Source organism: Lissotriton vulgaris, chromosome 6 (genome assembly GCF_964263255.1).
Source record: "Lissotriton vulgaris chromosome 6, aLisVul1.2, whole genome shotgun sequence".
NCBI lineage: Eukaryota > Metazoa > Chordata > Amphibia > Caudata > Salamandridae > Lissotriton > Lissotriton vulgaris.
Window position 1 is genome coordinate 496,429,065 of NC_141694.1, and position 26,493 is coordinate 496,455,557.

At 47.8% G+C, this 26,493-nt stretch overlaps 1 protein-coding gene across 1 annotated transcript in view; it reads right to left on the reverse strand.

The window, feature by feature from the left end:
* The window catches only part of CGAS (cyclic GMP-AMP synthase), a 271,868-nt gene that overhangs the window by 28,197 nt on the left and 217,178 nt on the right, over positions 1-26,493 (reverse strand). Inside the window, 1 exon segment of the mRNA XM_086926500.1 lies at positions 13,742-13,844. Coding sequence (XP_086782626.1) covers positions 13,742-13,844 — 103 coding nt within the window.

The following is a 26,493-nucleotide window of genomic DNA, read 5'->3' on the forward strand; positions in this document are numbered from 1 at the left end:
CCAGATCAGGCCGGGTTTATACCGAAGCAGGGTTATAGTGATAACACACAGTGGCTGGGCCACTTGTTGTATAATCTGAGGGATATTCAGACACCGTCCTTACTGTTCTCAATTGACACTGAAAAGGCCTTTGATCCTATGCATTGGCCTGTTCTACACAGTGTCCTACAGAGAGTAGGCATTGGCTACCGGTTTTGTAAGTGGGTCCGATCATTCTACCATGCCCCTCGGGCGAGAGTACGGGTTAATGGTGTGAAATCCTCCCCATTCCCCATCACATGCGGAACATGGCAGGGTTGCCCTGCCTTCCCTACTTTTTGCGCTTTATATGGAGCACCTAGCGGAGCGCATATGGAACAACCCCAATATAGCAGGTATACAGATGGCTGGGAGAGATTATAAGATCAAGCTATACACAGACAATGTCCTTTTGACCCTCACAGACCCTGAGCACACCTTGATAGCCGTGGTGACGGAGCAAACTGAATTCAGTGGTGCCTCTGGGTTCAAGACCAATCTGCAAAAATCCCTGGCCCTCGCTATATCCATTCCAGTAACTGAGACAGTGAATTTGGCAATGCTCATGCCCTTCCAGTGGGTGGAGAACGGTATCCCATACCTGGGGCTCCATATCCATCCTACACGTTGGCCACTGTAACTCAAAACTACGGCCTCCTCCTCTTCGCCAACACACGATCTACTCTCGCCACCTGGAAGGCCCACAACCAGTCCTGGCTCAGATGTACAGTAACCATTAAAATGACATTACGACCCAAACTTCTTTATGTCATGGAGACTCTACTACTCCAACCCAGACGATCCTGGATAATTTACAGACCCTCATCTGGGACTTTATCTGTGCGGACAAAAGTGTCAGAAAAGCCAGAGCCCGAACCTACCCCTCATTAAAAGCAGGTGCCCTGGTGATTCCAAATTTTCGATACTACTATCAAGCAGTGCTATTATGCTAGATGGTAGAGTGGTCCCACGCCCTAACGGAGAAGCATTGGTGCTTTGAGGACCAGATGATTGCGGGCACGCACATTTGGAAAAGACCCTTAGGCCGTCTAGTGTCTATATCTCGCTGGTGATCCGAGCTACCTTTTGAGGTTTAGGACCGAGTCCAGTTGCGGCATGGATTCTCCACACCACTATCTCCTCAGACTCCCCTGATACGTAACCCAGATTTCCCCCCAGCGGCCACGGGCGGGGCATACATGGCTTGGCAGGAAGCCAACTGCAAATGTAATGAAGACTTATTCGATTCTGACGGTTTTATGGCCTTCACCACACTACAAGCCGCTTAAGGCCTCCCTCAGGCTGCACACTGGCAGGACCTATCAGTAGCACACTGGTTGATACAACCTTGGATCAGGTCACATGCCAGGAGAGTATTGATGCACTTCGAAAAATGGTTACTCACGAGATATTTGGATAAGAAAATAGTTTCTCACACCTGCTAGAATGGCTGCATGGACTCTTATGGGGGTGACCGCTGCTGGCATTGCTGTGGCCATCAGGGCACACTTACTCACCTCCTATGACAGTGCCCCATGCTGCAATCCTTTTGGGATGATGTACTGGGGATGATAAATACTATTTACACAACAGATATTCCAAGGGTTCCAAGTTATATACTACTGGGTCTCCCAAACCCTCTCACCTGCCCTCTACGGTCTCCCAGGGGTAGAGCTATCACCCTAACCCTAGAGGCAGCCAAACACCTCCTCCTCAGCAAATGGAGCACAGAAGCTATCCCAACACATTTAGATCGGCTACCCAAGCTATGGGACACATTAAGTATTCAATCAATCAATCAAGTATTTATAAAGCGAGCTACACACCTGTGAGGTTCTCAAGGCGCTAGGGGGTTGGGTGCTGCTAGTGGTCGAAGAGCCAGGTCTTGAGGAGTCTTCTGAAGGTGAACAGGTCTTGGGTCTGTCGTAGGTGGGTGGGGAGGGTGTTCCAGGTCTTAGTGGTGAGAAAGAAGAAGGATCTGCCGCCGGAGGTTGATCATTGGATGCGGGGGACGGCTGCAAGGGCGAGGCTGGCAGAGCAGAGCTGGCGGGTGGGGGTGTAGAAGCTGAGTCTGCTGTTGAGGTAGGCTGGTCCGGTGTTGTGGAGTGCTTTGTGTGCGTGAGTGAGCAGCTTAACCCCTTTGCCGCGGGGCAAATTCTACCGGGGCGCACGCGGTGCTGCCGTGCTCATGACGAGCTTGGCTTAGCATGCAGCATGGTGGCGCTGTGCTGATGACGAGCTCGTCATGACCACGCCCGTTCCAACGGAACGTCCAGCACAGCAGGGGAATTATCCTCGCGTGGGCATTCTGTAACGGTCATGACGAGCTCAGCTCGTCATCAGCACATCGCCACCGTGCTGCATGACGAGCTGAGCTCGTCATGGGCACCCAAGAGGCTAAAGGTGATCCTCTTGTTGACGGGGAGCCAGTGTAGGTCTCTCAGGTGGGGGGTGATATGGCTGGGGTGAAGGATGTTGAGGATCAGTCGGGCGGAGGCGTTTTGGATGCGTTGCAGGCGTCGCAGGTGTTTGGTTGGGATCCCTGCATAGAGTGCGTTGCCGTAGTCCAGTCTACTGCTGAAGAGGGCCTGTGTCACCGTCCGTCTTGTTTCGGTGGGGATCCACTTGTAGAGTCTGCGAAGCATGCAGAGGGTGTTGTAGCAGGAGACGTGTTGACCTGCTTTGACATGGAGAGGGCGGAGTCTAGGATGAGTCGTAGGTTGAGTGCGTGGTCGGTGGGTGTCGGTGCTGTTCCCAGTGATGTTGGCCACCAGGAGTCGTCACAGGCTGAGGGGGTGGGTCCAAGGATGAGGGCCTCCGTCTTGTCCGAGTTCAGCTTCAGTTGGCTGTTCCTCATCCATTCGGCGACGGCTGTCATCCCTTTGTGGAGATTGCTTTTGGCGGTGTGTGGGTCCTTGGTGAGGGAGAGGATAAGCTAGGTGTCGTCGGCGTAGGAGATGATGTTGAGGTTGTGCTGGCGGGCGACTTGAGCGAGGGAGGCCATGTAGACGTTGAACAGCATCGGGCTGAGGGACGATCCCTGGGGTACGCTGCAGATGATGTTGGTGACTTTGAAGTGGAAGGGGGAGGGGAGAAGAACGCTCTGCGTTCTGCCGGAAAGGAAAGATGTGGTCTAGTCCACGGCCTTCTCTTGGATTCCGGCTTCTTGGAGGCGTGTCTTCAGTGTGTGGTGGCAGACCGTGTCGAAGGCGGCTGACAGGTCCAGAAGGATGAGGGCCGATGTTTCGCCGTTGTCCAGTTGGGCCCTTATGTCGTCTGTGGCGGCGATGAGGGCTGTCTCCATGCTGTGGTTTCTTCGGAATCTGGACTGGGACAGGTCCAGGATGTCGTCATCTTCGAGGTATCAGGTCAGTTGTGTGTTGACTATTTTCTCGATGACCTTCGCCGAGAACAGGAGCAGGGAGATGCGCCGGAAGTTCTTGAGGTCCTTGGGGTCCGCTTTGGGTTTCTTAAGAAAGGTTTTAAATTCGTCGTGATTCCAGCTTTCCGGGAATGTGGCTGTCTCGAAGGAGGTGTTGGTCACTTTCCGAAGTTGGGGTGCGATGGATGTGTCGGCTTTGTTGAATATGTGGTGCGGGTAGGGGTTAGACCAGGGGTCTTCAATCTGTGGGGCGCGACCCCCAGGGGGGGCGTGGAGACTTACACAGGGGGTCGCGCACTCCCGGTCGCTCTCCTGCATTAAACTGTCTGGATCCGGAATCCCAAACGTTTGCTCTTCGTTTTGGATTCAGAATAGTGTGTCTCAATGTGCTCTCTGATTGGAGGACATCGTAAAAGAATACAACGTCACCCACAACTGTCCTCCAATCAGAGAGACTGCAGGATGAACATCAGGAAATGCCGGGAGTGAACTGAGGCCATACATATGCAGCTGTGCAATGCTCTGGAGTGCTTCGATATTATTTTGTCCCGCTTCATTGCACTCCGTCCTGTTGCCTTTCCCGGTCTATCTCGTTGCTGCTGCTGTTTTTTCAGCTGGTGTCCTTTTAGTGCTTCTTCCTCGTGTCTGCCTTTGCAATCCTCTCTAAGCTGCGTCCATGTTGCCAAGGCAACCAAAGCTTCGCAGAACGTGTAAGTCAGCTGCCTCATCCACCATGCCCTGACTTTTCACCCCGCACACACATTCTTATCTATAAGAATTTTCCTGCCTGAAACTGTTTCCCACAATACCTTCTTCCTCCTTGAAGATGTTCTCTTTAAAAAAAAAAAAAATAAGGTAGAATATTTCGTTGGGCATGCAAAAAGGGCTGTTTTAATAAGGCATGTGTATATTAGCCTTGGGCCTGTTTTGGTTGCTGATTTTTATGGCCTCTCATAGTATTTTGCATATTTTTCTGAAGTGCAGTTAAGGCTCCGAAGAGTGTCAAAGTGCTGCACGAGGATACACACAGAGGCAAACATAGAGCCAGACTTCGTAATTCCTATTCTGCTTTTTTGCATATATTGTGTCCTATAAACCATAACAACAAAAAAGCTTGAGGACAATCTGGATTAAAGGGTTACTTTACCCCAAACTTGCGAAGTGCCCCTCAAACTTTGCATAAGGAGCAAGAAAATACGTGCAAATACTTGGAAGATGATGTATAACGAAGAAATAGGAATAAACAGACAGCTAAAATAGAAAACCAAACATACTGGGCCTATACATACAGAAGAAATATTGGTGAAACAAACGTACCATAATATGTTATGAACGCGGATGGGAGATGGGTCCATGTGAGACCGACTGGAAGGCAAGGATAGAGGTGCGGAGTGAGAGGCAGGATGCAGGTATGAGAGGGGACTGGAGAGAATGGATGGATGATGTGAGTGAAGTGAGCAGATGCAAGGTGAGAGACATGAAAGAGTGAGAGGGTGAGAGGAGACAGCCAAGAGAGGTGACGAGGGCAGCAATGGAGGGTGAGAAATTGAATTCGATTTAAGGGGTCAGGGATGAGTAGAATTGTGAAGTGGCGAAGGAAGTGCGGAAATGCAAGAGGAGAGGTGAGGGCAGAGAGGACAGCTACTGTTGAAGAGTGAGAGAAGATAGCTGAGGTGGAGAATGACGTTTGCTATCAAAATGATTTTAGGTGACCATTTAAGTATCTGTTGAATGTGCAAATCAGGAATGGGTCCTTACACCGGAAAATTTTGACAGGGGGGTCCCGGCATCCAAAAGTTTGAAGACCTCTGGGTTAGACGGTGATCCTGAGTGGATGGAGTTCATGGTCTTGCGGGTTTCGTCATCGTTGACGTTGGTCCAGGAGGTCAGGCTGTTGATGTGGATGGGGTTCGTGGGTGGGGTGGGGTCTGGTGTGGTCGGGGTGGCTGTTGTGTTGAAGCTGTCGTGGATGTCGGCGATTTTGCGGTGAAAGAAGGTGGCCAGTGAGTCGCAGAGTTCTTGTGAGGGCGGGATGTCGTTGGCATTGGTGCTGGGGTTGGAGAGTTCTTTCACGATGCTGAAGAGCTCTTTGCTGTTGTGTGCGTTGTTGTCCAGGCGGGTTTTGAAGGCAGATCTTTTGGGAAGTCTAATGAGGTGGTGGTGTCTGCCGGTGGCATTCTTCTGGGCTGCGTGGCCGCCCGGTGTTCGTTCGTGGATCCATTTTTTCTCCAATTTCCGGCAAGTGCGTTTGGAGGCCTGGAGTTCTTCGGTGAACTAGGTGGCTTTCTTGCTGGTGCGGCTGTTGGACGGTTTTATGAGCGGGGCGAGGGTGTTGGCGTAGTCGTTGGTCCACTGTCTGAGGTTGCGGGCGGCGGCATCTGGGTCAGTGAGTTCGGTGAGAGGGTTTAGGGCGAGGGTGGCGTCAGCTGGCCGTCGGTGACTTTGCTCCAGCAGCGACGGGGCAGCTGTTGGGCGCAGTGGTACGTTGTGGGTTTCTTGTAGGTGAAGTGGATGCAGGGGTGATCGGTCCAGTGGAGTTCGGTGGTGTGGACGAAGGAGACGTGGTTGCTTGCTGAGAAGATGGGGTCAAGCGTGTGGCCGGTGGTGTGGGTGGGATCGGTGACGAGCTGTCTGAAGCAGAGGTTGGCGAGGTTGTCGATCAGGGTGGCGGAGTGGACGTTGTTGTTGTTCTGGAGGTGGAAGTTCAGGTCCCCAAGGTCGGTGGAGGCGAGTGTGTGGGTGCTGACGAGGTCGGCGATGGCGTCGCTGAACTGTGGCCAGGGTCTGGGGGGTCTGTAGAGGAGGGTTCCTCTAAGGGTGGTGTTGGGGTGGGCGTGGATCCTGAAGTGCAGGTGTTTGGCGGTACGGAGGGTGTTGTCTGAGTGGGTGGAGACCTTGAGAGTGGACATGTGGACGATGGCAATTCCTCCTCCAATTCCGTTGGTGCGGTCTCTGCGGGCGATCTTGTAGCCGTCCGGGATGGCAGTGGCAATGTCGGGGCGATGGCAATTCCTCCTCCAATTCCGTTGGTGCGGTCTCTGCGGGCGATCTTGTAGCCGTCCGGGATGGCAGTGGCAATGTCGGGGGCGGATGTGTTGAGCAGGTCCCAGAGCTTGATGGCATGTTTGCATGCGGAGTGGGTATTGAGGAGTATGCAGCGGAGGTGGTTTGGTCCAGACCTCAGTGGTTTGGTGGCTCTGTCGCAGGTGAAGCTGCAGGTGCGGCAGGAGAAAGGTCCGTGAGTTTGTTTCGGGGTGGCCTGGAAGCAGCTGCGGTCTCGGCCGGTGTTGAGTGCGTGGAGGGTGCTGCCGTCGTATCGGAGTCTGGCATTGTGGCGTGTGTGAGGGCCAGGGGTTCTGGCGCTGGGCGCGGTCCAGGCACGGACGCCGTCATAAGTAGGGAGTGGGAAGGAGGAGCAGCTGTGAGGAGGGTGGGAAACAGCAAATGGGAGTGGAGGGGGCGGGCCGCCGGGAGGCAGCGGCGGGAGAGGGGACGGTGAAAACAGCGCACAGAGAAGGAACAACAGTAGGTAATTTACAATATGGTACAAATCAGGCAATTCAACAATTCAGACAATTCAGGCAGGACAAATACCAGCAGTGACAACAGTGCCCAAGGGGGGCCTCGAACACACTACAGCGGCGGGCACGGGAACGGGCGAAGTCTGGTGGAGTTGCGCAGCGTGAGGGCGACCTGCCTGAGACCAGGGTCAAGGGTCGCTCTGACTGCCATGCAGCGCCCGCCCTAAGTAGGGAGGTGGGAGGGAGGAGCAGCTGGGAGGAGAGTGGGAAAACGCAAATGAGAGTAGGGGGGCGGGGCCGCAGGTGGGCAATGGCAGGCGAGAGGACGGCGAAAACTGAGCACAGAGAAGGAGCAACAGTGGGTAAATTACAATATGGTACAAATCAGGCAATTCAACAATTTAGACAATTCAGGCAGAACAAATACCAGCAGTGACAACAGTAGCCCCAGGGGGGCCTCGAACACACTACAGCGGCGGGCACAGGAACGGACGGTCTGGTGGAGCTGCGCAGAGTGAGGGTAACCTGCCTGAGACCAGGGTCAAGGGTCGCTAACAGCATTGGCAACGCAACGTCTCCCCCTATTTGATTAGATGTGGCAACCCTGCCTCGCATATCTGTCTGCTGAGTTTCGGGAGCTGTTCTGCCCTCGCTACTTACAGGTCCTGCGTTCAATACCAGTAGCTGTGTCTGATGAGCAACACATCACCTGATTGAACACCCTAGTTTATATTGCTTACGAGTAGCAGCGCCTAAACCCCCTACCCTACTCTGTTTTTTCTTCACCTTTCTTTCTAGTCTGCATTTTCTATTTGTCTACTTAAGGTTCAGTGTCTACAATGTCCAAATATCTCAACACCTAAGTCACCAACGGCCAATGGATGTAGGTGGGCACTTTTGTAATTAACCCAATATGAAAATAATGAAATAGATCTAAATCCTAAAGCCTGATTTGCACCCTCAGAGGATTGTCATGCTGCTTGAGACCTGCCTTGCTGCTTGAACTCAGTACTAGCAGAGTGACTCCAAGGGCTAGTTGGCTGGCCTCCTGTTCTGAGTTGCAGTGGCACAACAAGCTCCAACAACCATGAACCCTGAATCTGGACCATGCCTGAAGTGAGTCCTGCCCTCCAAGTGGTGCGCAACCAGTCCTGCACCCTTGGAAGTGGTGCTAAAGGTGCTCAGGCAAAACCTGAAACATGAGACAGAGAAAAGTTTCCACCAGAAAGTGGCATGAGAAGTGATAGGAGACCGCAACCTACCTTCTTGCTGATATGCCAAGATACATTACCGGTCGGCCTACCTATGCTTTAGTTTGCACTACATTCTTCTCGGCAGCAGCAATTCATGGTCAGCTAGACCTCCCAGGAAGGGTATCTGGCCACGTGGAGCCCTCATTGACTGCAACCTGCAGCTTTGTCTTGCTCAAGATTTTCAACTTCAAAAGAAGTGACAAAGTCCAAATGTAGAAATCTTTACTGTGAATTTGTCCAGCGGCTCCCCTGAAAACGCCTCGTCCATCGCTGACCACCTTGCCTCGCTGAACTGTACTTTCGCAGAGACTTTTAAAAAAGAAATCTTAAAAGTACGAAGGTAAGCTGTGCCTGGCCCCAATTCAACTTGTGCATCTGGTTCATACTCAATCAAGGTCGGCATAACTTTAAACTTTGCCCAATTGTATAAAATTCTCCTCAATTGACTTCTATTGTTTATTTCAAATTCACTTTCATTTCACCCGAATGACTGTGCCTGTAACTCTGCCAGCAAGCATTGAGTTTGAGCTCAACAACCGTGAGAGCTACACTGTGGTTAAGTTCAAGGGATTCTGCAGCTAGATGGTGGCTTCCAGCAACCAACAGCTCCAAGACAAGGAGATCCAGAAGGCACTCAGGGCCTGGGAAGAGGTCTGCCAGTTACAAGAGACCACACTGGAGTAGGAAGAGGAGATCGAGGAGGAGGAATTGGAGGGGGAGAATGGCAGCCCCCGATCATAGCTCTAGATGAGAGAGAAGGGCCCACAGGAGTGAGATCCTCTGCCAGAGCAGACAGCAGCATCTCTTCCCACAATCTGCCCTCAGATGAGCTGGAGGACACAATAACACAGAGGGAGTTCAGGCTGCAGATGGCTAAGTTCAAAATGGAAGCAGTTATAGAGTAGGCTGCTGTAAAGAGGGCTCTGGAGGAGAGTGGTAGCGTAGAAAGCTGAAGCTGAGAGAACCTTGTCTTTAAGGAAGCTGATCTTGGCTCATGAGAAGAACCTGTAGGAACTGGACCTTAAAGCTAAGCAAGCAACAGAATCCAGCAAAAATGGTGGCAGAAATCCAGTGTCCCATTGAGCAGTTGAGGTAGCCTTAACGGCATTCTGTAGGTCATGTTTCACCTAGGCTGCCAGGCCAGTGGGAAGTCAGAGAAAAAGCTAAAGGCTTCACTGGTTCCCTTATGTGCCTTTGACACCCCCTTTGAAAGGGTGGGTATCAACATTATTGGGCCTCTAGACACCCGGACTGCCCTAGTCGACAGGTTTTTCCTGGTATTGGTGGACCCTGCCACTAGATCCCATAGGCCATACCTCTGAGGACTGTAGCTGCACACTGTTGTGTACCATGAGAGATGAAGTATGTGATGCTATGAGCAGTGTGTTCACAAATGTGCATTGTGTTGTACAGTGGCAGTATTATGAAGTTCTTACTATTGGCTTTGACATGGCCTCAGGTCATCCTGTTTTCTGACTATGCTTGGCTTCAGCTTTTCTGCGTGCAGAGCAGCGCTTGCAAGTTTTTTGGGTTAATCATGTTCAAGGATTGTTTTTGAGAGAATGTTTAAGGCTTTCGTGAGCTTCGTCAAGATAACGATTGGAACATGCAAGATTGGAGAGGGAACGTGAGAACTCCTTCCTGCCATTGGAATGCATGCATGGAAACTTGCCAGTTCTGGTACGATTCCTCAGGCGCTGGTGCTGGAGGGTTGTTGACTTAGAAACCTTGATTGTTAGACTTGGCATCTTTTGGGGGTTTTCCCCTGAGTTTTTGCTTTCGGACCTCCCGGTTTTGACTCTGTTTTTGCTAGTGTAATGATTCTGCACACTTTCCTCACTGCTGATCAGTGGAAAAGTGCAAGTGCTCCTGTTGGAAAATGTGTTATGGATTGGTATTTCCATGATTGGCTTATTTGATTTATGTGTCAGTCCCTAGTAAAGTGCACTGCGGGTGCCAGGGCCTATAAATCAAATGCTGTTGGTGTGCTGCAGCACTGGATTGTGCCACCCCCGCAAACAGCCCGCAAAGTGTAACTCTGGCCTGCCATTGCAGAGCCTGTGTGCAGCCTGGGGATGCCATGTGGACTTGGCAAGTGCACTCACTTGCCAGTCCCTAAACCTCCCCTTTTCTACATGTGAGTCGCCCTTAAGGTACGCCCACGGTACCCCCATGGGCAGGGTGCATTATATGTGAAAGGTAAGACATGCCCTAGTGTGTGTGGCATGTCCTGATAGTGAATTAGAGACTACTTCGTTTTTCACTATTGCAAGGCTACTTGTTCCCCATATGCCAGAGTGGGCAGTTTATAATCCTAACTGACTCAGAGAACATGGTAGAAATTTTAGTTTAATATGACTGAACTCAGAATGATAAAATACATCTTTTAGTGAAGTTGGTTTTAACATTCTGCGTTTGGAAATACCACTTTTAGAAAGTAGGTATTTTCTAGCCTGATCATCCAGCCTGCCTCTGCTAAGTTTTGTATTGTCTGTCTGGTTTATGAGTGACAGGGGGAGACTCCAGGAGACAGGGTGAGTCAGCACAGGGCTGAATAGACCTATCTGCACATAGATGGGTGGGTGGAGTAGCATCTGGGTCTGAATAGGGCTGTGCCTGCCTCCCATAATGCTGGCTCCACCTCCTGTGGTGCGTCTGATGTCCCTGGCCTACACTGCCAAATGAAAAGCAGGAGTCTAGTAAACAAAAAGTGCTCCAAGACTGACCAGAACTGGTTTGGACTACGTACAGGACCCTCTGCCTTCAGAGGACAAAGGAATTGCTGTTATTGGGGCCCAGACCCCATGACTTTATAACTCGCTGGAATCAAGGAACCTGCCCAGAAGAAGAGCTGCCAGGAGGAGTACTGCCCCTTTGCTGTGGTGCTGCTTTGCTGGGTTGGCCTGCAGCTGCTGCTTCTGCCTTGTGCAGTGAAAGGACTGGACTGAACTTTCTCTACTTGCGCGGAGTATCTCCAAGGACCTGAAACTGAGCTGACCTCCTGTTAAGAAGTCTCAGGAACTGCAAAGACTTCACCAACCTCTGGGTATCGCTCCTGGAACCGCTGTTTCAGTTGCCACAGAGAAGAGGGAACCGCGACCGACTGTCACCGACTCAGTCACTGGCCTTGTGTACTGAAGGCACCGCAGGCCGCACCGTCTCACCCTGCACTGCCTGCCTTAGTCTCACCAATGCCGTCTGCATGATCGTCACCGAGCTGCTGCCTACACCGCATCGTGAGGCACCGCAGCCCGCACCGCCTTGCTTCACTTCGTTGGCCTTGTCTCACTAACAAGGTCGCCACAGGCTCGACACCCATGACCGCCTTGTCATGCACAACTGTCTGGCTCCCCCAGCACCAATTCCCGCCGACCGGCTTCTGCTTGCATTGCAACCTGCCAGCACAGCATCGGGCACCTTCTCGCCCTGCACCGCACACCTTGGTCTCACAAACGCCGTCTCCACGACCGTCACCGAGCTGCTGCCTGCACCTCATCGAGAGGACACCGCGCCCTGCACCGCTTCCACTTTGCACCATAACCGAGATGGATGCCACAACCGTCTCTGTCACCTGCATCACAACCTGCCAGCACCGCATCGAGCACCGTCTCGTCCTGCACCGCAAGCTTTGATCTCACTGACGCCGTCTGGACGATCGTCATCGAGCCGCTGCTCGCAACGCACCGAGAGGACACAGCACTGTGCACCGCTTCCACTTTGCATCACAACCACGACAGATGCCAAGACCGAATCGCACCTCCGTGTAAGCCGCACTAAGAAAGGTACTGTAAACGAGTTTGTTCACGCTGTTGCTGGCCCGTACCGACGCCGTCAGCTGGAACTGCGAGACTCTGTTTTCAGCATTATGGTAGACTCGGACCGAGCTACTGACGCGTACGAACTGTGTTTTCAACGTATTTTTTGCCATTTAAAGACATCTGGTGAAGTAGCTACTTTTAAAGTACTGTATTGTGGGTTTTTATAATAGTTGGTCTTGTCTTGAGTACATAAAAATATTGGATATTTTTCTAAACTGGTGTGGTGTCCTTTTGTAGTGCTTACACTGTATTACTGTTGGTTATGTGCAAATGCTTTACACACTGCCTCCGAGATAAGCATGACTGCTTGTGCCAAGCTACCAAGGTGGTGAGCAGGGGTTATTTTAGGAGTGTAACTCCAGTATCCTGACTAGAGTGGTGGTTTCTGCCTGGCTTTGGTGCAATCCTTAGCCAACCAGAAATCCCATTTCTAACAAGGATTTTGGAATCCAAATGGGGACGGACGCGTCCACTTCGGCGGGACCCTGGTTGCTGAGGCTCTTAACCACGTCTGTTTAATCCCCCTCGTCAGGAGTGGTCTTAAATGCAGTGTTTGCACCAGGTGATGTGTTGGGTTTTGATTATTGCCATTATGATGTTTGGCCAGTGGCTTTTATCATTTGAGGTGCTTTCTTTGTGATGTGTGAGTGAGTTGAGGTGCACCTCCGAAGTAATCATTTGATGTATCTAGTCTGTATACATCTTTCTGATCTCTTGCAAGACGTCCAGCATATTATATTTTCTTGAGTGTTAACTCATATTATTTGCTGCTTGTTTATTCATGGTATTACTCATGCATTTAACTGTTGCATTCACCAAGTGTGTTATTATTGCTTGCTTATAAAAATATATATATATATGAGTATTTGAATGTTGTGCATTTGGCATCTGGGAAATCCTTTCTGTTAGAGAGCATTGTGTAAAATAAACCCCAAGCCTTATTCTAAAAAGAGAGTCTTTGCATTTTGTAAAATAAAACCCTGTTCAAAAGGTGTTGTTTGTTTGGTGTTAAATGTATTTTGCCTCGCAGAGTGTTGAGCCACCATGTGGGAGTTGTATAATCTGATACGCGAAGCAAAACAAGTACACACCTTCACCAGACACTAATGTCTCGACATTCAAGTCTATATTAGGGACCGTTTCACCCAGACGATCCTGCAGGATTTCCTGGTGTAAGTATTGTACTACATTGGCATCTACTAAAAAAACTTGAAATCTCCATGTAGAATCATCTATCAGAAGAACAAGCTATTTACCTTCAGTAATGCTCTTTCTGGTGGATACTCTAACAGTAGATTCCTCACCGGCCTTCCTCTTCCCAGTTTTGTGGAGTCGACTAGATCAAACGATGTTATTTTAGGATCAGTATATTGTTTAACTACTAAATGATCAAATTACTTTGTAAAGTGACATCCGCTCGAGTGGGTGGTGCCTATGGGAGAGCATTACAGAAGGTAAGTAACTTGTTTTTCTTTCATAATAGTCACTTCTGCACCTTTAAGAGAAACTAAACCTCCAACCACATTAGTGAGAGAGCTTATGCATTTTCCATCTAAAGGGAAAATAGCTAAAACGATTATGAAATGAAATGATTATCCAACCAGAAAGTCCTGGAAACCTTCATATTTTACATGTACTGAAATCTAAGTGTGCAAATTATAAAAACATTTTACAGTAATACTTTCCCGTTTGTCCCCAACTTATTTAATATTTTGTCCTATCAGCTTGTCCAGTTTAAAAGCCACTGACCTGCAGCATTTCTGACCATCTTTTTCGCAGCATGTTTTTTTATTGCCGTGCTTCATTAATATGTCCTTTTCAATGTTCGAGAAGGAAAGACGCCAAGTATCAGCTAAAAGACAAACAACAGTGTCTAGTTAGGCTACAAATCACCTTTCCTCATCTTTACATAAGTATTAGATTTACTTCGACACCATTTAAGCATTTAACACAGTCTCTAACTCTAGTTGTTGTTCAATGTTGGTTCCATAATGATTATTACCCAGCAAACTGGATAATAAAGTTATAACTAATGTTATATACCTCTGCACGGTGAATGGAACAATTAGCCACAGAGGGTTGAATTTGTGGATTGCATCACTAGTGAAAACACAAACTGAAGTACTGTAACATGTATTTAAATGTGATGTCTTATTTTAAAATTGAAATTGAATCTTGACATTGACACTGCCTTTTAAAGTGATTTAATAGCACGTTTGCATTTTTACCTCGCTGTCTGTGTTGTTAACTGGCGCTCCTGCTACCCCGGTCCACCGCAAGCACTCTGCTTGATTGACGTGGAGGGTGCAGGGCGCTTCCTACTTCCGGGTTCCTTGGCCGGTGCTGGACAGGGATTGGTTAGAGGGGAGGGAGGCGCTGCTGAATGCTAGCGCGGCCCCTACAAAGCCCCAGAGAATCCAGACACTCGCCCTAAGACACGCGCATGCCACAGCTCCTAGCGCGACCGGGATGAGGAAAGTGATTGCTGTGTACTGATTTTAATTACACGGCGCCCGATCTTATTTTAAAATTGAAATTGAATCTTGACATTGACACTGTCTTTTAAAGTGATTTAATAGCACGTTTGCATTTTTACCTCGCTGTCTGTGTTGTTAACTGGCGCTCCTGCTACCCCGGTCCACCGCAAGCACTCTGCTTGATTGACGTGGAGGGTGCAGGGCGCTTCCTACTTCCGGGTTCCTTGGCCGGTGCTGGACAGGGATTGGTTAGAGGGGAGGGAGGCGCTGCTGAATGCTAGCGCGGCCCCTACAAAGCCCCAGAGAATCCAGACACTCGCCCTAAGACACGCGCATGCCACAGCTCCTAGCGCGACCGGGATGAGGAAAGTGATTGCTGTGTACTGATTTTAATTACACGGCGCCCGATCTTATTTTAAAATTGAAATTGAATCTTGACATTGACACTGTCTTTTAAAGTGATTTAATAGCACGTTTGCATTTTTACCTCGCTGTCTGTGTTGTTAACTGGCGCTCCTGCTACCCCGGTCCACCGCAAGCACTCTGCTTGATTGACGTGGAGGGTGCAGGGCGCTTCCTACTTCCGGGTTCCTTGGCCGGTGCTGGACAGGGATTGGTTAGAGGGGAGGGAGGCGCTGCTGAATGCTAGCGCGGCCCCTACAAAGCCCCAGAGAATCCAGACACTCGCCCTAAGACACGCGCATGCCACAGCTCCTAGCGCGACCGGGATGAGGAAAGTGATTGCTGTGTACTGATTTTAATTACACGGCGCCCGATCTTATTTTAAAATTGAAATTGAATCTTGACATTGACACTGTCTTTTAAAGTGATTTAATAGCACGTTTGCATTTTTACCTCGCTGTCTGTGTTGTTAACTGGCGCTCCTGCTACCCCGGTCCACCGCAAGCACTCTGCTTGATTGACGTGGAGGGTGCAGGGCGCTTCCTACTTCCGGGTTCCTTGGCCGGTGCTGGACAGGGATTGGTTAGAGGGGAGGGAGGCGCTGCTGAATGCTAGCGCGGCCCCTACAAAACTCTCAGATGCATAACACGCGCAGCGTTGACGCGCAGCGAAAGCGCCGATCCCGCGCCGAAGACCCGCCAAAGACAAGCCCGTCTGTGCCCGTCCGGGCCCAGACGGGCCCAGGGCGTGACACTCTGCCAAAATCTACTACCCTGAGGCACTCTTATAACCGCGACGAACTCTTGGCCCTTCGGCATGCCTTGCCTCAGAGAGCTTATCCGCCTACACATTCCCACTCCCCCCTTCTAGCGGAGGGAGCTGAGAGGATTTACGCCGCTACTAAAGGGAAGAATGACCTGGTTGTAGGGCTACTGAATTGTAGATCCCTCCCACGCCATGCTATAGAAATTAATCTACTCATCCAGGATCTGGCATTAGATATCTTGTTTCTAACGGAAACATGGCTAACTCCCAGTTCCGATGCAGATATCGTGGAAGCTCTTCCACCGGGCTACCTTATCTGTCAGGTGGACAGACCAGAGGGACGAGGGGGCGGCCTCGCCATTGTATACAGGAGCCTGTTTGGTTGCAGGACGTATAGTGGCCAACTCTCGGATTGTGAGAGCTGTCACTTCGCCCTCAGGATATCCCCGACAACATCAATATCGGGTCTGCTGATTTACCGGCCTCCGGGAGCACTGGGTAATTTTGTGAGCTCCCTGGTAGAATCAGTGACGGCCCTGGCCGCAGTAACGGCCAACTTTATGGTGTTGGGTGATCTCAATCTGCACTTTAACGAGCTCACTGACCAAACGGCGCTGGACCTTCAGAGCGACTTACAGGAGCGCGAGTTGGTCTTAATTAACACCGGCCCCACCCACGAAAAGGGACACCTACTTGACCCGATATTCTCTAACATTCCCCGCTTCACAGCTAAGCCGGCTCTCCCCCTCCCATGGTCAGACCATTTTTTGGTATCAGCTTTGTGGCAAATCGACCTTCCTCCCACAAGGACCAAACAGGCCTTCCTAGTGGATAGAGCATGGGCCAGATTATCAGTTGATAACTGGACCTCTATATTGGAAAATTCGCCTCCCCCTCCTGAGTCGGATCCTGTTAAGGCCGACGCCAATATCAACAGCTGGTTCTCCGCCTCTTTGGACGCTCTAATCCCTAAAAAGAGAGTTCCTAAGAGGGACAAACGAGTTGGCTCGGCTCCGTGGTACTCCGGAGAACTTCGCACCCTCAGGAAGGGATGTAAAAGGTTGGAGAGGTTATGGAGGAGGAATTGGGAAGTTTTTAGGAGAGAAGAATATAGGGCTGCAATTAGGGGCTATAAGTCCGCCCTGCGAAGCGCGAAAGCCCTATTCTTCGAGGAGCGCATTAAAACTGCCTCAAGCTCTTCCAGGGAGAGCTTCAAAGTGGTCAAAGAACTGCTCAAAGTTCCGGAGCCGGATGTGCTGCATGATAAACAAAAAAGCACACAACTGGCTGAGTTCTTCCACACAAAAATTGAGAAGATCTTAACCTCTCTGCCCCAGCCAAATCCATCTCAGGACATTTCCAAGCAGGATGTGGGACTTCGGGCCAGAGGGAATGCCTCACACATTGACACCTTTGGTCCAGTATTAGTGAGCGACGTTGCCAAAACTTTATCGTCGATTAAAAGTGGTTCTCCCATGGATCCGGTCCCCATGAAGTTTCTCAAGCAGGCAATAGCGTCCATTGCAGCTCCCATAACAGACCTTATGAACGCTTCTTTCGCTCAGGGTGTGGTGCCACCCACCTGGAAAATGGCCGTTGTTAAGGCTCTTTTAAAAAAGGCCAATTTGGACCCCAAAGATCTGGCGAATTTTAGACCGATCTCGCTCTTGCCGGGCCTCGGCAAAGTTGCGGAACGACTGGTCAACAGGCAGTTGTCAGCCTTTCTGGAGTCGAATGGACTCCTTCGACCATCACAAACTGGATTCCGCCCAGGGCAGGGCACAGACACGGCCCTCTTGGCAGTAGTCGAAGAGACAAGATGCATCCTTGACTCAGGAGGGTCAGTGGCGGTGATCCTCCTGGACCTAAGCGCGGCGTTCGACACTGTGAACCATCAGGTGTTGATCCGACGGCTGGCTGAGGTAGGGGTCTCCGGGGCAGCCTTGCAGTGGCTGAGATCTTTTCTTTCGAATCGTTCCTACCAGGTGTGGGATGGCCCCGAGAGATCCAAATCCATTCCCCTCCAGTGTGGAGTGCCACAGGGCTCGTCATTGAGCCCTACATTATTTAATGTATATATGGCCCCCCTGGAGGACGTAGTATCCCCATATGACATCAAAATCGTCAGCTACGCTGACGATACGCAGCTAGTGGTTTCCTTATCACATCTGGCCGACAATCCTGACATCTTGAACTCCTGCCTGGCAGATGTTCATACTTGGATGGGAGATTCCTCCCTTAAGTTAAACGGCTCAAAAACGGAAATACTGCTGATGGGGAGTAAAACTACCCTTCTCCCGCCGCTCAGCTGGCCGGGATGTATGGGCGATCCCCCGGCTCCCAAGGATGCGATCAAAAGCCTTGGAGTCTGGCTGGAACCAGACCTGTCTTTCCGCACTCAAGCCAAGAAAACAGCAGGAGTATGTTATGCCCTGCTCAGGTCGGCTCGGAAAATCTTCCCCCTACTTCCGGTAACATCGAGGAAGTTGTTGATTCAGGGCCTCATAACATCTAGACTCGATTATTGCAACGCCATCTTCTTAGGCGCCCCTGAATCAACCTTTAAGACTCTTCAACAGGTCCAAAATGCAGCGGCAAGGCTGCTCACGGACATTCCGAGGAAACAATCTGCGAAACCAGCACTGAAGGCACTGCATTGGCTCCCCGTGCGGGAGAGAGTGACTTTTAAAGCACTCTGTACCGCTCATAAAATTCTTGCAGGCAAAGGTCCCCTTATTCTAAAAAATCTAGTGACTCCCTACAAAGCTGGCAGAACGTTGCGGTCAGACACAAAACATCTCTTGATGGTGCCCAGAGTCAAAAAGGCCCGCACTGGTGGGAGAAGATTTTCATTTAACACGGCAAAGCTCTGGAACTCGCTTCCTCTAAAACTCCGAGCTGAGCCCTGCACACTGCGTTTCCGCAAGGGTCTTAAAACCTTCCTGTTCCCAGCATAACGCCTTGATGCTGTTTCCTTACCATCCGATGTTGTCTTAAAGCGCCGGGACGCCCGAGGGTAGCTGCGCGCTATATAAGATTTAAAAAATAAAATGTTTTGTCTGCCCTGCTTTTTTGATCCCTAAAGTCTACTGCCTTGATAAATCACGATTAGAGAACAAAAAACAGAGGCCTGCCTTTGGTCGGAAATCACAGTATTGGCAAACACATTTTTTCGCGCCTGCTTATGGTCGAGAACAGCCTTTTGTTTACTCATTTGTGTCTAAGTAAGGCCTAGGGAGACACATGATGACCTACGAGAAGGCTTTTTTGCTAGCACCCATGAAGCTACGTTAACCCTAATGAATGTGTAAAGAGATGTTGCTATCACAGCTGCCATTCCTTGTTTTTTGAGATGTTGGAGAAAAGCAAATGCATCTGAACGACTGGAGTGGGTAGGTGGCAGGACAAGCTAGGTGCAGTTTGTACCATGCGCAATTCACGCTCCCGGAGCAGTTTTCCTCAATGCGAAGAATCTCGTCTGAGGGCGGCTATGCTCGTTTGCCATACTCTCAGATGTTTTCACAAGGTCAAAACTTTGGCACAAGCTTTATTTTTCTGGGCCGTTTATAACCCATGAGTCTGCATGTTGAGGTCAAGTGAGAATCATGGGGCTTCTCATACAGATGCTATTGATGTTGCTGTGACACCCTTGGACATTTAACAGTATGACTAACACTACCAGCAGAAGAAACACTATACTTTTTCTAAGAAAAAGTGGAACAGCATGTTCCCTCTTATTCCACAGATAATTAAACCCAAAAAGGTCTTCAAGCCCCGCATAACAAAGGTCAACCTCGACTGAATACATCTGCAGACATGCATATGCTCTATGAACAGATCTTTTTACTCTTCCCGTTTCTGCCGGACTCCTGTTAAGCTAGAAGCGAAGAAATACAAGACCAGAATCAACCCGAGTGGACAGAAACAATATTTGATATTGCCTGCCAGTGATCCGCACACTCCGCCCTGACTGTAGCCTGCAGGCATAGAAGGAATTGGGCAAGGGCTTTGTCTTTAATTGTGGTCAATCTTTGTTCTTTTTTAATCATGGTGCAACTCCCACATTAGAGGTGATTCAACAGTCATACTCAAAATGGTAGTCAGTTCTGGAAACTAAAATGACAGTTCATGTAACTCTCAAATCTTTTGTGACTTGAGTAACGCACCGATTTTTTGTGTTTTATCCCGGTGTGGGACTTAAGTTTTCCATACCTCTGGATACTACTTTCCACTCCTTTTCCATTAAGCACCCATGAGGGTGTCCCACAAAAGCAGGGCAATTTTATTCCACAGCATGGAACTCTTGAGTCACAGGAAACTCATGAGTTTCAAGATGGCCAAAAAGAATTTAAAGCTCATATCCAGCCAATCGGACAAGTTCCTTACCTTCGGAAACACGCTTTCTAGTGGATACTCTAACTCTTTAATGGCAGATTTCCTTACCTTCAAATATCCCCCAGCGACTGTTGGCTACATAACAAACCTAGGTACAAAATCACTATTCACAAAATTACTAGAATACATTTGGACAATTTAGAAGTAGCCTGTTGCCAAACTATCATTAGTAGACTTAGATAAAGACTAAAAACTGTCTTAATGTAGATAAAAGATACACAAGGCAATAAGTAAAGCATCAACTCATTACAGCAATTTTTTCACAATATCTAGAGCCATACCTAGGTGTTAATAGGTTTCTCGAGTATTTAATTTGAATGTTGTCATATTAAAAAGTCATTGTAAAGAATAAAACTAATTCTATTAATTGTTTTGTCCTGTCAAGTGTATGTATCCACAGATATATTTTCATAGATGTTTTGCCCACAACTGCCACTTAAGGGCTTGGGTTCCAATAATTCAATTCAATTTTATGTCAGTCTCATTGTAGTTGTAATGGTTCACTTAGGATCACTGTCTAAGATCAACTGTGCGCTCTGAAGTTCTTTTTGTATTTCCAAAGTTGATTTCTGTATGTATAACAAATTATATGGCCATATTTCCTTTGTGAAATGACAGCTGGCATACCAACATAAAGGGCTGTACCATTCACCCTGAAAGAAAGCTGTAGGCCTGTTTACCGAACGTGGTAGACCTTTGTATACTGAAATAAATACTAAATTAGGTTCTTGATACAGTCAAAGGCAGTTAGTCATTAGCTGAAAACCATTATTTAATTAGTTAAGCTTAACATGCAAGCTTATGAAAACTTTCATTTAGCAGGGAGATATGGGGGCTGGTTAATCCAGATCTACTGAAGTATCCTTCACGTTTTGATAGATCCTAATGAACAGTCTTTCTCATATGTGGCTTGAAGTTGTACCCATAATCAGGACATCAGTTTGTGTTGTTAGGTAGATCCTCGACACCCTATTGGTGTCATACTTTATCATCGGGTCTCACCCTGTGCCCTAACAACCAAGTTGAGCTCAACCATGTTCAAGGGAGCACGCCTGAGAATTTTTCCTGCCAGGGACCTACCAAAAAATACCTTGAAAACCGAAAGGTATCCCTTTTAATAGCAGTGTTCCATGTAGAGGGTGTCTATGGAGATAATGGTCCTACACCCTATAAAATTCACTAGTCAACATCTTTCAGCCCCATATCTAATAGGCCAACGGGTCCAGAGCTTTCATCAGGACTTAAACAAAATATCATGCCCCAGATAAGTAGTCTTATTTTTCGTGTCAAATCCAACCTATTTATCAAGACAAGACAAACAACATGCAACATATATAGCATGCATATAGGACAAGAGTGCCCTTGTTTTTACAAAGGATTCCTCTTTTTGGGTTCTTGTAAAGAATCGAGATAACAAAAAACATACATCTTTCAAATATTTGTTATGACTTGCTTCACCTCCATCATTCTTGCAAGTTTTTCACATCCCCCCTGACGAGTAGAAAAACCATGTTTTATATGAAGAAACTAACATATCTACACACGTGTCTGTGTATATATTGACTTGCCAAGTGTAGATCAGTTCAAGCTCATGCTTGTATTGATACAATAATTATCGTAACCTGATGGTACATGCCTTAAAGATCCATGCAAAACACCTGGTTGTTGTCACAATGTCAATGCCAAGTAACTGATTACCCTAGTAGTTGTAGCCTATGGGCTACCCCGGAGACATGCAGGACATGTCCCTGTAGTCACACACTCGGCAGTGGGGTTGGGGCATAAGGTAAATGAAATCAAAAGGAAGAGAAAAAAATCATATAATGACGTTAGAGCATACTGCCATCCTCTGGTAGGCGTTGTCTCCACCATTTTCCCCAATGTACGTACTTCGTCAAGGGTAACATGTCTCCCGAAAACCTACATAGTTCACGATCACACCTCCCAGTCGTTACTGGGTGGTGTACGTGGGCTGGGTCTTCTAGTTTAATGAATTTTCCCTGGAGACGTGAGAACATTATCGCGCATCGTGATGCAGAAGTGCTCGTGTATACAAAGTGCATTTTAAGGGCTCAGAACCGCAGATTGCGTAACTATAAGACATGATGCCCTGCAAACAGCTGGCCGACAGATTGAAAGTGCGACCTAGACCAGTCCATGGCTCGCTAGTCATTAAAAAAAAGGAAAATCAGGGTTACACTATAAAGATGTGAGAAATTGAAAATATAGCCCTTAAACTTTGCCACACCTGGTAAAACATCCGGAGGGTCTTAAACAAGTACGCCTAAAAGGAGAGGGGAAGTAGAACTGTACACTTAGGCCAACATCGAAATAAAGAGACCGCAAGTAACAGGATTAATTCTAGATCATTACTTAAGACATGCGGTCCGAGATAGCATACTCGTAATAGTATTTTAGGCTAGGAAGTGACACCTGCCTTTATCTTTCGGGAATTGTAGGATCCGTACTGAGACGCGAGAGCATTGAAATTGCCAAATGATCTGGGCCCATGTCATTTCAACCCGAGAGAAATAAGCAGCTGCTACATATAAAGGAATAGCTCTGAATAAATATATACATTTCCAGAGAATCACATTTTTGATCAGGTTACAACATCACATAAGACTTATTGATAGCCTGTTCCATTGCTCAAACAAGTACCTAGATTCAGTGAAAACTGGTTCGTAGTTCAAAGACACAATGTCCTTGATCTGGTTCGTAGTTCAAAGACACAATGTCCTTGATCACCGGAGAGAGCGGTACTTACATATATTGCGCTGTATCCACATATCTCTTATCACCTCCGGGACTGGGAGTATTGAAAAGAATTTATGTCTGCCAGGTATTAAGTTTATATCCAGAGAGTGACCCGAATGTCTGAGCTGCCTGCTCAATTGCTACCATGGATACTGATGGATCAGAGGTGAACAATGTCACGTCATCTGCATATACAGCTAAGCTGTACACTGAAGCATTGATCTTCAAAGGAGTCATTTGCCCTGAATTTTTTCAAAGGTGCACATATGGCTCAGGATATTGTGCAAATAATATTGTAGGCAGGGGAAATCTCTGCTGTGTTCCCCTCTTTATTTCTAAAAACCCAGAGATAAGCCCACCACTGACCACCTGCATTGAGAAGTTGTGATACAGTGCCTGAATTCTACCCAGCATCTGGGAACCAAAGTCCATTACTACCAATGTTGACCATAAGAAGGTCCTTGATACCCGATCAAAAGCTTTTTCTCTGTCAAGCAGGATCATACCGGCCCGCACATCTAATGCCCCTGTCATGTTGAAGATAGCAACCGCAAGGCTAGTATGAGCTCTACAGTTTAAAGTGGAATCAGTGGTATAGGTGATAGGTTATAGGCTCTACCGGGTGTTTTCACTTAGAATTTTTAATATGTACTCAAATATTGGTGACGGTGACGGTGCTCTAGGGTTAGGGAAAACCACCTGCCTCCCCTAATCTCTGTGGTGAACCAGCAGATCAAAGCAAAACTATACCCAAGCACATGTAAATCCAAAGAGTTCAATAAAAGCACAAAACAAAGTAGAACAATTCAGTAAACTTTTATCTTTCTTTTTAATCAGTCTTCCTGATGTCAGTTGTTCAGGTTTTCCAAGCCAACAAGTGTTTCGTCGTCTCTTGTTATTTAGTACATGCAACTTGTTCACGGCTGTATGTATTCTCAGTAATATATTTTTTCATGTGCTGATAATTCCAGGCCACATGGTCCCGTGACTTGATGAGAAATCATCAAAATCCAAACTCCAAATCTATTTTTAGACCCCTTACGATAATCGGTATTCCAACTCTCTCCTGTGTCTGTCGGGCGCTTCCTCGCGTCTCGGTTCCTCACGCCGATAACTCGCATGCGAGTTACAGGCATGAGGAACCGAGACGCGAGGAAGCGCCCAAAGAAAAAAGTTTACTGAATTGTTCTACTGTTTTGTGCTTTTACTGAACTCTGAAAAGAATGTTTCTTTGAATTTACGTGTGCTTTGGTATAGTTTTAGTATGAGCTCTAGCATCTCAGTGTGGAACAAACCTGTTATATCCTGCGTTTCTGAGTGTATGTATCCCAGCTAAGCTATCTCACTGCTGCTCAGCCAATGTGAGTGTTGGCAGTGGAATGCTGGTGTGACTGTGATGCTTGGAATGCTTGGATGCTTGTGTGGCTGAGTGGTGACAGTTGGAAGATGGGCTGAGCAGGAGGCAGGCTGCTTCTGGTGGGGCTGGTGAATAAGGATCATCAGGCTGAAGGACTAATGTACAAGATTAACATCCTGCAACACGAAGTTAATAAAGAAATACTTAAAATACAACTCGGCTACGTCTGGTAAGATGCAACATATTTTGGCAATGACCTGGACCAATACTCAAGCGTGCTTCAAGATTTTTAAGAACCTGTCTATGGTATGGACATGAAGAACCCAAAGAAACCTACAGAAACAAAGATTATACAGTCAATAATGGAGCACCAGGCAAGCCAGCCCCACCAGTGTCCTGGTCAACGGATAGCACCAGCCTGGACATGCTTCATTGGTCTGCTAATAATCACATTCATACTTGTGGGTAAGTAATGTGAGCCTCACAACTCGATTTGGTTAGTTTCAACATATGGATGGATCTTCTGGTTTGGTGAAGTTTACAAGTGTACTCATCTTAAATTTTGGACAACTCTAGCCAGGTTGAACTTCCTTCAATTACATTTTGAATTATTTCAGCAACGTATCGACAGAGGCCTAAAAAGAATGTGTAGCCTACTGCGAATGGGTGCTGCAATTTACAGGTGCCATCTGCAATGGTAAAGCTTAAATGGGAGGCATGACCAACATTAAGCGCTGTTTGTGGTCTACAAGGTGGCACATGGTCTGTACTTTATTTCCAAAGCGTCTGCTCAAGATCAAAAAGGCTCGCAATGTGTCTTTGGCATGTTTTATGCAGGCTTCATGGCGTGTTACACTTTTACAGGAATCACAAGTCGTTTCGAAAAGGTGACATTGGCACCGGCGGTCGGTGGGATCTTTATTGATCTATTGCTGTCAGATACAGTGATTGGTTTGTTCTATTATCTTTTCACCTACAACAATGATTTTTTCACAGCGAGGCTGCGAGGCCTGTTAAACCACTTTGCTGCTTCTTAAATTTCTAATGCAACACGTGCAACTCACTTTATGGATGCAGTCTTGTGAAGCTCCTGTGAAATCTTCTGTGTCGTCATCTGGGTATTAATGCTCCTCAAGGACGTTTTGGGAGCACGTTCATGCCTGGAGCCATCCGACCGGTGTCCAATCTGCATGCCGCCATTTAGGTCTACCAGCACCATGCAAAACACGATGTTGAGCTGTCTGACAGACTTAATTTCAGCTTCTCAGCCTGTTCGGCTGTACCGCGAGTAGTCCGTGAAAAGGGGTAAAAAATCTTCAAATTGACTGGCACGCCCCAAGATAAGCTATGAGATGGACCGGATTGGTAATGTACATGAATGGCATGTGGTGCTCTTTTTCACGTTGCCATTCTGCATTTGTTCGACGCAGCTCTAACTCGAATGTTTCAGAGAACTTGATCTTTAGAGCACACTTCAACTAATGTAATGTAACGTGGTTTGCTATTGTCTTCCTGTTTCGTTTGTTTTTTATTGCTCAGAGTTTTTGGCACAACAGGAGCATTTTGGACCAGATCTTACAGTTAAATATTCTGTGGTGGGAAATATTTGTTTAACAGGCATACGTCGCATTTGGCAGCATGCGCATTGAGGGTTGTCTTAGCTACAATTAAAGTGCGGTTCCTCAGCTGTTGTTGAATTTACTGTATGTTTTCCAGTATACGTTATTAGATTGTATCTTAGGTTACACTTCAATATTGAATGTTACATCCCTTACACATGGGTTTTGCGTTATGGGTTTGGTTGCCCATTTACTGTGGAAGCATGGGTACCCTTATATATGGGTGGTCATTGTTTCTAAGTGGGTGGTCTGTTCTTACACTCCCTTAGATGAGGGACGGGTATGGTGTGTGGTTCCATTGTTACCTTTCACTTCCTTAAATAAGGTTTGATCTAGTCTATTGTTGGGTTGTTTCCATTTTCTCTGTCTTAGTTACACTTCTTTACATGTGGGATCTTCAACACGGTCCGTAAGTCACCATGCATTATTTTTTTTCAATTTTTATTTTTAGTCTTATATAGCGCGTAGTTACCCTGGAGCATCCCAGTGCTTTTCAGAACGGAGGTAACAATCACGAGTGTTCAGGGGCAGCAGTTAACAGAAAAGATATGTTTTCAAATGCTTGCGAAAACGAAGGAGACAAGTCTTGGAGCGCAAGCTTAAGGGGAGTGAATTCCAGAGTACCGCAATATTCACAGAGAATCTTCTTCCCCCAGTGCGGGCCTTTTTAACCCTAGGGGTCTTAAGCAGGTGTTTTTGATTTGATCGTAGGGATCTGCTGGCCTTATA